General features: G+C 48.3%; 1 protein-coding gene across 1 annotated transcript in view; it reads right to left on the bottom strand.

Annotated features, from left to right (window-relative positions):
- Nucleotides 1–3,482: 3,482 nt before the first annotated feature.
- KCNC4 (potassium voltage-gated channel subfamily C member 4) overlaps nt 3,483–14,683 on the bottom strand; it is a 36,734-nt gene continuing 25,533 nt past the window's right edge. The window contains exon 4 of the mRNA XM_017869619.1: nt 3,483–5,304. Within this exon, the coding sequence (XP_017725108.1) occupies nt 5,183–5,304 (122 nt within the window). The 3' untranslated portion in view covers nt 3,483–5,182. The remainder of the gene's footprint in view (nt 5,305–14,683) is intronic.

The following is a 14,683-nucleotide window of genomic DNA, read 5'->3' as shown; positions in this document are numbered from 1 at the left end:
TCTCAAAACTAATTCATCCCCTTGGCAATTTGCTTTTCCTCAGGACGGGGATCTCTATCCACATTGACAGTGCCTCTGGCCCTTCCTTACACCAACCATGCAGGCATATTTCTCCAAGAGGACAACTCCATCTCTTTTCCTGGGAGTTTCCAACCACAAAGTGGCCCAGGCTTGTGCAGTGGTGCCAAACGTGACACATGAATTATTCTAAGCAACTCAAAGGTTTGGTAGGTGCAAGCCATACAAAGAGACTGATGGGAACTGTGCCCTTAGGGAGCCTGTGGCCAAAGGGAGTGAGTGTAGAAGGCAGTAGGGCAAGATACAGGGTGGCCTACCAGATGGCAGCCTGGAGGACATGGAGGAGGGAGGAGAGACCCCCCCCCCCCAGGGGTCTGTCTGGACTTCTGGCTGGAGATGAGGGTTGAGCTGAGTGGGCATTAGCCAGATGAGTGTGCCAGGCCTGGTCATATGGGAGAAGGGAGGTGGGGGAGCTTGGGAAAGGGAAGCTGTGTCTGGGAACCATATGGAAGAGAGTGTTTCATTTGGCATGAGAAAAGGAGTGATGACCCATTCCTGTTGTCAGCAACTAATTCTAGCTAAGGTGTTAATTGTTAATTAAGGAAAGTGTTCACTGATAACAGCTTCAAGGTGGGACTTGAAAACGTATGATTCCACTTACATGAGGTAATAGTCAAATTCACAAAGACAGTAGAATGCTGGTTGCTAGGGACTGGGGGAGAAGAGAATGAGGAGTTACTGTTTAATGGGTACACAGTCTCAGTTTGGGAAGATAAAAAGAGTTCTGGAGATGGATGGCTGTATTGGTTGCACAACATGTGAATGTGCTTAATGTCACTGAAAAAAATGGTTAAAATAACACATTTGGGTTATGTTTATTTGACAACAATTTTTTTTAAAGCAATGTTTTTATTCTCCTTTTCCAGAAGCAAAGCCTCTACCAGTTTCTCTTTTCTTTTAAGGAGAGCAGACAAGAGCAGTGACACTTCTAAAAGGTCACTAACCCTGAGCTTGATGCCTAATTATCAGCTGATCCTGCTCAGACTCCCAGAGGGGGGACTGATTAATCAGTGTTCTGTCCAGGCCAAGGCGTCTATATATCAGGTTCATTGGAAGGAAGCTGGCTCTGGTGCTGAAGTCAGGCCGAGGGAGGGGAGGCAGATTAGCATTCACTGAGTGTCTGCTGTATGCCAGGCAACGTGCTAACCAGGTGCCAGGCATACAAATCAACAGCTTCTGTCCTCAAGAAATTTGCAAGCAACTTTCACCCTCAGTTACCAGCCTGCCATCCCCTATTGTGGAGACGGACAGGAGGGTAAAGGGGAAGAGACATATTCTTGCAGTTGTCTGCCAGGATGCAGGACCGAAAGAACTTTTTCCAGGGCCCCCAGAAAAAAGGGGCCTACTCTGCTACTGACCTCTAACAACAAAAGTGCCTCTGTGTCCAGATGGTGAGAAGCAGTTAGGGTTGTCTGACAGAATCGTCATAGTGATGTAGTTGGCCATGGGGCAGGAAGGTACAAGAGTCCTATCTGGGCTCCATACTTCCTGGAGCACCCAAGATGGGTGGATGGGGTGGGAAGCCTGAGAGGACCTCACCCTTGAGCTAATAGAAGGGACTTGCTTTGGCCAGCATCCCCTTGGGATCACAGGCCCCCAAACTGGGAAACTACCCAAATAGTCCAGGATCCTGAAAAGAGGGTCTCATCTTTCCCACATCTGCCACTCTCCAGATATGTGTGGCTGATAGGGATCCCACCACAAAGTTTGTCTGGCAGTTTAAAATTTCGGCCTCAATTCTAAACAAGTGCTTTTTATTCATTCAACGTTTACTGAGTCCCTACTTAATACTAGGTATGTTAATAATTGAGTCTCTGCCCTCAAGCCGAACAGGAGACAGAGATATGTCAAAGTATAATTTCCAAAAAGTTAGAAACACAAGTCTCATACAGTTAAAGCATGAATATGTATCAAAGATTTTAACTGACAAGGGAAACAATACATACATCAAATGTTGATTCAACAGAGCATTTGAAGAACTGGGGATTTAACAAGAAAGGCCACAAAATAATTTTTTTAAAAATACACAATCTAGTTAAATGTCCTTATAAGGGAAATAAAAACTGGGGTTATTCTTTCCCCAAAACTATCACCGACCTGGGCACCATACAAATCATCTGAATCTCTATCAAGGCAAAAAAAACAAAAAACAAAAAACAAAAAAAACAAAAAAACAAAAAAAAACCCTATAAAGTTAATATGTAACTTCACACTCTGAGCTCTTCATTAATAATAGCAAATGACAAAGTCAAACAATTATTGTCTTCTACTGCAGCACTTTCCAGTGGATATAGAATGTGAACCAGGCATATAATTTAAATTTTTCTAGTAGCCACATGAAAAAGTAAAAACAAACAGGTGAAATTCATTTTAATAATTTATTTAACTCAACACATTCAAAATATTGTCATTTTGCCATGAGGCACTAGCCACATTTCAAGTGTCCAACAGCCATCTGTTGATAGCAAACTTCTAGAGAATTAATAATCTTCATGACACACAAAGCCTTAGTATGATATTGAAGGAACATGCAGGCATCCTCCAGGTCACAGTCACATTTTGGATCATTTTTCCTACATAGGTCCCTGTGATCTAGTTGGCCAGGGCTACAGGAAAGGTGGGTCTAATCTATGGCCCTTGAAAGGGCATGTGGAAAGCAGCCGAGTAAACATCTAGTGCAACAAATGCTCTTGTAAAGGCATATCACTGGCTGAGGGGCAAAACATTCTGCTGGTGGGACAGGGTGGAATAGAAAAGACTTACCAAGGCCAGGCGTGGTGGCTCACACCTGTAATCCCAGCACTTTGGGAGGCTGAGGTGGGTGGATCACAAGGTCAGAGTTCGAGACCAACTCGACCAATATGGTGAAACCCCCATCTTTACTAAAAATACAAAAATTAGCCGAGTGTGGTGGCACACACCTGTAGTCCCAGCTACTCAGGAGGCTGAGACAGAAGAATTGCTTGAACCCAGAAGGCGGAGGTTGCAGTGAGCTGAGATCGTGCCACTGCACTCCAGTCTGGGTGACAGAGCAAGACTCCGTCTCAAAAAAAAAAAAAGAAAGAAAAAGAAGAGAAAAGAAGACTTCATAAGAGAAATCAATATATCAAAAAGAAAGCCAGGCCTGGTGGTTCCCACCTATAATCCCTACACTTTGGGAAGCTGAGGCGGGAGGATTGCCCAAGCCCAGAAGTTCCAGACCAGCCTGGGTAACATGGCAAGACCCCATCTCTACAAAAAATTAAAACTTAGCCGGGCATGATGGCATGTGGTCCCAGCTACTCAGAGGAGGATCACTTGGGCCTGAGAGGTCAAGGCTGCAGTGAGCTGTGATGGCATCATTGCACTCCAGTCTCGGTGACAGAGCTAGACATTGCCTGAAGAAAAAAAAAAAAAAAGATACCTGCACTCGTATGTTTACTGCAGTACTATTCACAATAGCAAATATATGGAATCAACCTATATGCCCTGTCTACCAACAGATGATTAGTAGATAAAGAAAATGTGATACACATGCACATGGAATACTATTCAGCCATAAAAAGAATGAAATTATGTCTTTTATACCAACATAGCTGGAACAAGAGGTGAAATAAGTTAGACACAGAAAGACAAATATCTCATGTTCTCACTCGTAAGTGGGAGCTTAAAAATGTGTACACATGGATGTAGAGAGTGGCATGACGGACAATGGAGACTCAGAGGGAGAGAGAGTGGGAGAGGGGTGGACAATGAGAAATTACTTAATGGGTGCAATGTATGTTATTTGAGTGACTGATACCCTAAAAGCCCTGATGTGACTATTGTGCAACTATGCATGTGATAAAATTGCACTTGTATCCAATAAATGTGTACCAAAAAAAAAAAGAAAAAGAAAGAAAAGACTTCACAAAGGATGAGCAGATTCACAAGGTGGAGGAAAGCCAGGGGACACTCCAAGCTAAGGGAAGCATGTGACCCAAAGCAGGAAAGTACATTCATTCAAACACTTCTATGTGCACGGGATTGAAGTGCGAGTGTGTGGGAGGGAGGGCAGGGACTGACTGAGGCCCAAAAGGGAGGCTGACCAGACTGTGAAGGTTCTGGGGAAGCCACGCTGAGGCATCTAACCTTTATCCAGCAGGGAGTCAGAGAATACTTTTCAGAAAAGGAAGGGCATGACCAGACTTGTTTTTTAACAAGCTTGTTCAAGAGCTCTTAGTCCTGTGGCTGGAGGAAACTTCTCCAACTCCCTACCCTCTAGTCACACGGTTGTAGATGGGGATGAAGTCTGAGTCATGGTTGGTAGCTAAAAATATTTTCTGGACCCCAAATGATAGATGTGATTCCTAAATACAGGAAGAAAGCATTGGCAGAGGGTTCAAGGTGGCTTCTGAGGTCAGGATGGAGTAAAAACTCCTTCTGGGATCTGGAAAAGGCTGCAAGATGACTTTTATAGACTGGTGATTTAGTAGCTGATACTTTGGCAGCCTTGAGGTCGGGTTAACATGAGGTCAGAGAAATCCCAGTTTGGCATTAGCTTAGCCACTGAACAAGTGAGGCAAGCAACGGGCTTGGACTGTTTTTATCCCCATCATCTGGATGGAGATAAGAGCTGGCTTTGATTTTTCTTGCCCTTTACATCTGAGAAGCCCAGAGTACTTCATGGGCATTCCTTACGATGCTGGTCACTACCTCCTGCAAGAAGCAGGTCAAACAAGGGCAGCCAGAGCTGGAACAGGCACAGATAGTACAAAGAGCCAAGAACCTCTTCGTTCTCTGAAACATCCTTCTTGATCCCCACCCTCTCAACGTCAGAAAGAGGAAACTGACTTGCTCAACTTCTAGTTCTACCTGAAGACAAGATACGTGCACTAAGCATGATTCTTCAGGCCAAGAGCACTTGCCTAACAGGAAGAGAAGAGGCAGTGTGGAGGAGAGATTTTGGTATGGTTCCATAGTCAAGCCAACTCTGTTGGGGGTGTGTTATGGGGGCAGGGCCAAGGGGTCTTAAATCAGCTTCCTTATGGTTGCTGATGTGTTTCTAAGGGGCTAGTCTTGGAAAAGAGTGGACTTTAGGGTCCTATTTCCATTTAGGGTTGTACAATCACCAAGTGCAGGATAACTACCCAGTCGAAAACACTGACCAGAGATAAGTCTTCTTGCTTCTGACACTTGTTGCCGTGAACTGATCACCAGCTGGGTCTTCATGTGAATGCCTTCTGATGACAGAGAGAGCAGAGAATCCTGAAGCCCAGAGCAGCAGGGGGAACTAAGTTAGAACTTGAGGAATGGATCTAGGTCTGTCAGCTCTCAGCCCCATGTTTAAAACTGAGCTCCACAAAATGTCAAATATTTTATTAAAGCCAAAATCCAGTCTGATTTCCAGCTGTGATCCAAATACCATATACAGGTTCAGTTGCCTCTCTGTCACAGAAGCTGCCAGCACTTAGGTTGAAACCTTCTGATCACTCATCTCTCCCCTTCCCTCCTCCGCCAGACCTACCCCTCCAGCCCCAGCCCCTCATGGGGAGGCTGTGGGCTGGGCTGTGTTCCTTTTCTCCTCAATTTAGCTTTCCTCAAAGGTTGTCTAGTGAATTGGGAAAGGTTCTTAGAGCTCATCCAGAAAAGAAGGGAGAGAGGAAGGAAGGAAATTAAACCTTACAAAATGTCAAGTTATTGAGCTAAGTAGAAGAGACACAGAATCTCATTAGAGCTTTATGAGAATCCACTGAGGTGGGCAGTATTATCCCCAATTTTACAAACGGAGAACTGAAGCTCAGCCGTTAAGCAAGTTGCCAAAGACTGCATAGCCCATGGTGGAAGCAAGGTTAGAGTTCAGGCCCCCTAATTCCTGTCCACATTCAGTCCCAAGTAGAGCTGATCTGAATTCTAGAGAAATCAGTGATGGAGCAAATGCCCCACAGTGCGGATACCTTGGATTGGGCTAAATGGCAGCTCTTGGGGCCACTTGGCTCCCGTTATCTTCATAGCCTCTGCTGGTCACGTGTCTAATTTCTAGATTGAAGGTTCTTCATATTGTGTGTCAGGGGCTGTGGGGAGAGGAGGGGAGAAACACAGAGGTGGCGCTGCTGGTGATCAGGGAAGGAACCAGCCCATGGCACAGCCTCAGGTGGCCTGGGCACCTCCCAGGGTGAAGTGTGCTGGTGTGTGTGAGGCATGGTGCAGTTCTGTGAGCTGAGACAGGCAGAGCCCCTCAGGCTAGTCCTGACCCGTCCTGAAACTGGGTTTTGTTCTTTATTTTTTTAAAATTATTTTTAGACAGAGTCTCGCTGTGTTGCCCAGGCTGTGGTGCTGTGACTAATTTAGAGGTGCTATCATAGTGCACGGCAACCTCAAACTCCTGGGCTCAAGCCATCCTCCCATCTCGGCCTGCTGAGGAGCTGGGACTACAGACATGTGCCACGGCACCCGAGTTAGGGTTTGTTCTAATAAGGAAAATGATATTCCATTACACAGCATAGATTCCTAAACCTCCATTTAGAAAGTGGATTAAGATCTCTTCTCCCAAAGCCAGTGGCATCCACAGTTACAGTAAGAACCCAGAGTGGTCTTGGTCTCAAAGTAACCCAAACCTTCCACCTGCCAAGGATGGGGTGGCGTCAGGCTAATCCCGCCACCAAGCCAGCCTGTTAAAAATAATGATTACATAAAGAAAACATCCTGGAAAAAGAACCCTGACTAACCTGTGCTGGACTGGAATACATGCCTCTTGTTCTGACCCACCTCCAGAGTGAAATGAGCCTCTTCTTCCTTGCATTGTTGTCCCTGTTCTGCTCATTCACGTGCTTGCTCAGCAGACACCCAAACAAAGCTTTTGGGGTTTGCCCAGCTGTTCTATTTCCAGCCTGTTCAGTTCATTTTAGGCCCCGCAGCCTCTGCCCAGAGCCGGGGAGTCCCTCCTCCTTCCCCTTTTCTGCCCCTCCCCCTTCCCTGCCTGCTTTCTCTCTCGCTGCTCCGTGGCTCCTGCTCCTCCCTCTGCCACTCTCCCTTCCCCCTCCTCCTCCTCTTCGTCTTCCTCTTCTCAGCTTCTGAGATCTGCTTTCAAGCTTCCCCTGTGCTTCCTCTCACCTACCTGCCTCCTTGAATCCCATTCCCAGGAGCTCACAAGTATGTGTAGAAAGGACTTGGGGGCAGCTCCTGGCCCCTGGTCCTGGGGAAGTGGGTCAAGAGGGGAATGGAAGATGGGGCTAAGGTGCCCTCGCACAGGGAGCAGCCTTTCGAGCCAGCAGCTGTGTGGGTCTCCCTCTGGCTTCTCACTGCTTCGGGAAGCAAGCACACAGGTGTCACCACTTCTGGGTCACCAAGGGGGAAATGGCCATGACAGTGAGTTGCCTCCTCAGCACTGGTGTCCCAAGGCCCTGCCTTAAGCTGGACCTGCCTCCGTCCTCTCAGTCAACAGTGAGTGGCCCTAGCAAGGAATTTCTGGAAAAGGGCTTCCAGTGCTTCTGTTGTGCAAATCAGGCTTGCCAGGCAGGGTCTCTCAGTGTCGATGGGGAAGGACACACAGTGAGCACTGTTTACTGCCTGGGTCTAGAGCCGCTTCACATATGCCACCTCCATTTACTCCTCTGGGCAAAATCTCTACATATATCATTATCTCCATTTCACAGACCATGCTTAGAAAGGTTAAGTCATTTGCCCAAGGTCACGCAGCTCACAAGTGGCAAAGCCAGTGGAGCCAGAATTAGCAATCTGGCCGTGGACCAGGAATCGATGGCAGTGGTGGTGCTGCTGCCAAGGGGCTGGCCACAGAGCCAGCGTAGGAGCATGGTCAAAATCGCCTGTGAAATCTATCTGTGAGATCTCCGTCAAATTACTCTCTGGTTTCCTCACCTGTAAAATGTGAGTGATAAAAACAGCCCTTACCTCCTGGCATTGCTCTGATCCATTAAGCCATGTAGGGGGCTTGGGCTGGTCGTAAACACTCAATCCATGTTAGCTATTATAACTTCCAGAGGCACCTGCCCTCTGACTCTGGAGGAACACCCAAGTCCTTGAGAGAAAGCCAGAAGAATGATAACCTTTTGCCTCCAGTGGTGCTTCAGGAGTTCCAAAGGACCCATCCATCCACTCTCACTTAATTATCATCCCACCTTGGATGAAGGCAGGGGAAGCTTAATTCCCATTCACAGATGTGGAACCTCAAGCCCAGCAATAGCACAGGATTGGCTCCGACCCCTCTGGAAACAACCCTTGCCAGGCTCTTTTTCTATGTCCACTTATGTAGCAGGAGTTTCGTCCAAGAGCACAAACCTGAGCACCTAACTAGCACTCAGAGAGTTGGGGTGGGTGCGAGGCTCACAGAACACCGCTAATGAAGACTCAGAAGGAAGAAGATGGAGGGAGAAAGGACCCAGGACATGAGCCCCGCTGCTGTTCTAAGTTGACTGTGATATAAATTGTAGCTACTAACATCAGGAAAGAAAGGCCCAGATGGCTGAAGCCTGGAGAGTTGAGGGGAATGGGGAACTTTGGAAGGGAGCACTGAGGGTGAGGGTGGCGTGGGTGAGAGGGGACTTGGCTGGCACATGGTGGTGGGATGGCAGAGTGAGAGGCCCAGCATCCCAGATAATTATTCTGGACAAATCTTATGACCCAACCATGGACTAGAATGACAGGGGTGAAGGACAGAAGTCAGCAAAGCGCAGCTAATTCATTCAGTCCTTATTCACTCACTCATTCCTTTGTTCACCTTTGAGCTCCTGACCACTGAGCAGGGGTTGGAGGTAAAAACATCAACAAGGAAGGCATCCATAAATGAGTAAACAAGCAACAAGTTATCACTGCGGTAGGTGCTATAATGGAGGAATATACAAGGTTCTGTGAGAGCATAAAAGACAGAGGAATTCTCCCTGTGAGAGCCCAGGAAGGCTTCTCAGAGGTGACAGTTGAGTGGGCCTTGAGGGATGAGTAAGAGTTTGCCAGGCTGAGGACACTCTAGTGGAATGTAAGAGGGGAGCACAAGGAGCAGGAAGATCTTCCAGACATAGGCAGCTTCTATTGCATATCACTTTGGGTTTCTCTTTTGTGCGCCACGTCCTTCTTTGTCCATTGGAGTCAGGCCAGAATTCCTTGCAGAGCTCTGGCCTCTAATTTGACCCATACAGGAAGTTTTGGATTTCTTCCTCTCCTAATCAAAAAATTATCTATCCTGCTTGGAGCCCTCTAGTGCTAGGACCTCCTATCACAGAGAACAAGGCTCTCACTCCACAAGTTGAGAGAAGGTCAACAGTCCTGTCTCCTGGGAAATAAAATATTTTCATACTAAATTCATTCTAGAGTGCTGATGACTGACACAAGATATTTTCTTGTGCATAGATCAGAAAATGAAGAGAGTGAAGAGAGCAGGACGACTCTGGAAATGTGTGTGTATGTTTGGGGGCCAGAATGTAAGGGGATAGTAGTTAGCAAGAGCCTCTGGCAGGGATGGGAAAGAATCCAAGAAGAAAGATGGAGGGTATTACAGAGCAACTCTCCAGTCCTGTCCAGGGAAACACAGCTTGTCACCACCTAGCACTGAGGCCCAGAGGGAACCTGGTATCACTGGAGCCTTCTTACTGGTATCACTGTTGCCCTCAACATCCCGCCCCAGGGCGCCCTGGGAGCTGGTTGCCATCTCTAGTGGGGTGCTGAGAGAAATGAGGTCCCTAATCGATTTTCCAGGAGGGCAAATAGTGTCGTCCCCTCAGGGGAGGAGCGGGTCCTGGGGCACACAGGGGGATGCTGCCGGGGTGTTGGAAGGGGGCTGACTGTGACTTCTGTTCCCTGGTACTGTGGCTGCCTGGTGCAGTGAGAGGATAGCACAGACTGGTCTCTCAGTAGTCTAATTAGGAGGGAGGCCCCAGGAGCAGCTTTGCTGTGGTGGCAGCCCTGGTGGTGGTGGTGGCACAACTCTGCTTCCCATGGCAGCTTAGGAGCCGCCACCCCAGGGAGGGTCACCGTGGCAACGGCTACTCTGGGAACAGATCCTCTGGGCCTCTGAGGCTGGCCCCTGGTCTTCTCGAGGGCAGCCGGCAGGCCTGGGCTGGGCATGGGGTGGAGGCAAGGCACCTGTCTGAGCCGGGCCTCCGGGGCCCCAGGGCTGAGGCATGGAGGAAAGCCGGTATTTGTTTTCCTTCGTTTGCTATGAACATTTGATCACTGATGCTGGATTTGGAGTTAATCGTCCTTAGACCAGGGGCTCAAAATGAGGAGCTGAGGGAAAGGGAGCTGAGAGGAAGGGAGCTAAGGGGAGTCTCTAGGGATCTCAGAGATGGAACTGGGCCTCGGGTTAAGGAATCCTGGGCTCTGGTCCCACCAGAGGTCTCTTCAGGAGCAGCCTCTCCTGCCCCGGGCAGCCCGGGGTCTGTGAGCTGAGAGCTCAGGGTGCCCTCGGTGTCAGTGGCAGGCTGGAGGAGCCCTGCTGTCGCACCTAAGGCTGGGGCAGACCCAGGAGGCTCTGAGTCCAGGAAGACTGGAAGGGGTGGGGTAGGGTTCTGGCTTGAGGTGGACACCGGGCCAGGGTTCTCTTTCCCTCTTTCCCACTCCCTGACCTCACTTCCCTCCCTCCTTCTCTTCTTCACTTTTCATCAACCCCTTTGCCCCTCCCTCCTCTTCCTTTTTCCTTCTTTCTCACTCTTCCTTCTTACTCATTGCTTCCTTTCTCACCATATTCTCCATTCACTTCAACATTGTGCTGAGCACCTACTCTTTATGGACCACCAAGCTTGGCCCTCGAGTGGGAGCTGGGATGAACCAGCACCTCTGAGCAACTCGCCACTGCGGGAAGAGGAATTTGACAAGTACCAAAAAGTACCAGGTAGAAAAAACAGTAGGTTCTAAAAGGAAGAGAGAGGAAGGGCTATGGGAACTCTCTCTCTCTAAGGCTTCCTCATTATTCTGACAGTTTCTCAGGCAGGAAATGCATAATGTAAAAAAAGCTTTCACGTTATTCCTCAAGGACTCCCAGGAATGCCCTAGAAGTGAGGTGCAAAAGCCAGCTGGAGACAGGGCTTGTGAGGGATAAGAGAGGATGGAGTTCAGCAGCTGCTTGTGCCAGGCCTATCTCCGGCCCATTCATTCGTTCATAAAATATTTACTGAGCCCCTATAGGCCCTAGCAACTTACAGGGAAGCAGGCAATACACAATTTATAGTTACAAAGGACTCTAAGTACCATGAAGAAAATGCACTGGCTGCAGTGATGGAAACTGACAGAGGCGGAGGGGCGTGGATGTGTGAGGGGAAAACGCCTCACCAAGAAAGTGAAATTTACAGTCAGGTCTTCTCGGTCAAGAGAAGGAGGTGGGGTGAGGCTGGGCTGGGGGTAAAGTGGTCCCTGTGAGGGAACAGCAACTGCAAAACCCTTGAAGGTGAGAGAGCTGGGGATGTGTGGGAAACTGACAGCAAAGTGAGCTGCTGGTCTCAGGGGCTGACAGCAGAGGCACGAATGGGTCTGCGGAGGCAGGAAGGGCCTGAGGAGCAGCAGGGCCTCACACAGGCCCTCCTAAAGAGTCTAGATTGTACACGAAGTAGGAACCCAGCCATTGACAGGGTTATAAGCAGGGGTGACATGATCTGATCCAGTTTCCATTTGAAGACTCTCTCTGGTGGCTGGGTGGAGACTGGTGGCAGAAGGGCAGATGGGACCCAGGGAGACCTGGGAGGAGGCTCCTGCAGGAGTCCGGCTGCAGGAATGGGGTGAAAAGCAGGAAATGCGAAATCCCTAACATGTATTTCAGAGCTAGAAATGTAGAACTTGGTAATGGGTTGGAATATGGGTGGGAGACATTTTTTGTCTATTGGTCTTCTGGCCTCTCTCCCTGATTAGAATGTAAGTCCCATGAGGGCAGGGATCCTGTTGGTCTTGTTCACCATTGTTTCCCTAATGACAGAGTACAGATGTTTAATAAAGATTTAATGCATGAAAAATGAGTGAGTGAATTAAGGAATGAGAGGGTGGTTTTGACAACATCTGTCTCAGCCTCAAGGTGGATGGTGGCAGCACACTGAGGCGGACCGGGGAGGCAGAAGGGTGGGATCACAGCTCAGCATCAGGGAGCTGTGAAGACACCCAGGCACGGCCACGCAGGCGTGTTTGTGAGCAGGGAGAGCATGGGGGAAGGGGTGTCTGTTTGGGTCCCTGTTGTACACCCAGCATGTAGAGCAGTACCTGGGACAGAGATGCCACATATGTTTGCTGAATGAATGAAAAAATGAATGAATAGAGCTGATAGGGGATTTCTGGACTGGAACTATATCTGTGGATGACACCAGTACCTGGAAGATGTTTAAGGCAATGGGAGGGGATGAGGTCACCCAGGAAAGAGTATGTGGAGAGAGAAAGGGAGCAAGCCCTAGCCCCCACCAGCAACCAGAAATTAGCAACTCTGCTAATTTCAGAAGCAGAGACCCTAACTCAGCCCCAAGTGGAAGCCTACATTTCTGGTGGACTTGTATTAAAGGGCTATAGCATATACTTGCTAACCACTGCTCTTCTAGGGATCCCTGGAGAAGCAGGCAGATAAGAGCAGGGAGTGGAGAAGCCCCCCCCCCAACCCTGTGGGGAAAGAAAGGAGAGGCTTCCAGCGCCAACATCAGAAGGCCTCTGACCCCTCTGACTTGCAGCTATAGCCGTTTGGCTCCCTCTCCTCAGCCCCTAAAGCTGGATCAGGCCCAACTAAGGCTGTCCAGGAGACAGCCTTGTCCCCAGAGTCCCCGGCAGCCCTTTAGCGTGATGCTGCATTTTGAATGTGGTTACCACAGCCCCAAGTGACTGAGCCAGCTCACGTGCTACCTCTTGTGTGGGTACCAGTGTATGCACACACAGGGCTTGGAGCCAGGAAAGAAAGGAAAGTGCTCACTGCAATAATGCCACAGGAGCCCCACGAGGGTAGGCACTGGTTGGCATCACGACCCAGGCCCAGGACACTCCCGTCACTCCAGACTAGAGGAGACACAGATGTTTCTCTTCCCTGCCCTATACCCCTGATGGGCTGTGAAGAGGCAGAGAAGAATTTAAGGAAAATCTTGCTAGGAAAGGAGTTCATCTGAACCCGGTCTGAATACCTGTGTTCTGGCCCTGCCTCCACCACTAACTAGCTGTGCGTGCCACGTGAGTCAGAAAGTCTTAGGATTGGAAACAGTCTTCTAATTCCACCTCCCACGCCAAGCAGAAATCCTTCCCACAAACCCTGGTGCAGCACATGATCATCCACTGTGTCTCCAAACATGTTCAGGGAAGGGAACTTCACTACCCCGCAGGGAAGCCCATTTTGATTTGGTAATTTTGTTAGAAAGCTTCTTTTTCAAAAAGCCTGGGAGGACCCACACCAGATGTTAACAGTGTCACCTCTGGGAAAGAAAGTGGGACTGTGGAAGGGTGACAGGGGACTCCCTGTTGATTTGGTATGGGGATGGTTTCCAATACCTTGTATTAAATAAATGTTTGAGACACCGTCTCATTTTGTCACCCAGGCTGGAGTGCAGTGGTATGATCATAGCTCACTGCAGCCTCAACCTCCTGGGCTCAAGAGATCCTCCCGAGAAGCTGGGACTACAGGCACATGCCATCACACCTGGCTAATTTTTTTTCTTTCTTTTTTTTTTTTTTTTTTTTTGTAGAGATGGGGTCTCGTTACGTTATCCAGGCTGGTCTAAAACTTCTGGCCTCAAGCAATCCCAAAGCGTTAGGATTACAGGCATGAGCCACCATGCCTGGCAGTATTAAATTCATAATAGCAAGGGGAACAACAGAAAATAAGGTTCTTATATATACCTACTATGTACCCACAAAAATCACAAATCAAAAATTTCATTAAAAAAAGATTTTTTAAAATTTAAGCCCAATCTGCCCTCCTAATATTTCCACCTATTATTTCCAGATCTGCTCTCTGCAATCAGAGAATAATCTAAACCCACTTCCCCATAGGTACCCTTTAAACACCTGGTAGTTGGGATCAGGTTTCCAAGACTTCTCCAGCTTGAGCCACTCCTCACGTAACGTGGGTTCCAGAGCAGCCCTACCCCTCTTACCCACTCCTGTGTGTCAGAGAATAAAACTCCAGTGGGGTCGCAGAGCGAAGGAACCAAGCAGTCACTGAGCTAGGTGTTACCTGCTGCTACTTAATGAATGGACCCCAAGAGATCATTCCTCCTCTTTCTGTGTGTGTGGGGTGTGGTACACACACGTAAAAGGGAGAGTGAGTTTAATGACTCACTTCTCCAAGCCTTGGTTTCTTATCTGTAAAGGGGGAAAACAATACCTTTGCTATGAGAATCTGTAGTTAAGGAAATAACATAAAAAGTACAAACTCCTACACTGGGGGTTATGACTCACGAGCCCATTCAGTTCAGAGAGTGGCTAAGCATTGGACCCACAGAGCCTGACTGTGTTTGAGTTTGAATCCCAGCTTGGCTAGTTAATGGCTGTGTGACTCTGGAGAAATGACCTGACACTGCTGTGTTGGTTTTCTCCTCGTGAAACAAAGGTAATGATAACATTAATCTTCGAATGCATCTTTATAAGCATGAAATGTACTGCCCAGCACTCAATAAATGTTCGCTGTTAGGCATAATCATCCCCTCTTACTCCTTCACAAGGAGATAAGGACTTCACTGAAATG

Source organism: Rhinopithecus bieti, unplaced genomic scaffold, assembly GCF_001698545.2.
Source record: "Rhinopithecus bieti isolate Rb0 unplaced genomic scaffold, ASM169854v2 scaffold_3040, whole genome shotgun sequence".
NCBI lineage: Eukaryota > Metazoa > Chordata > Mammalia > Primates > Cercopithecidae > Rhinopithecus > Rhinopithecus bieti.
This window is presented reverse-complemented; position numbering and strand designations above follow the sequence as displayed.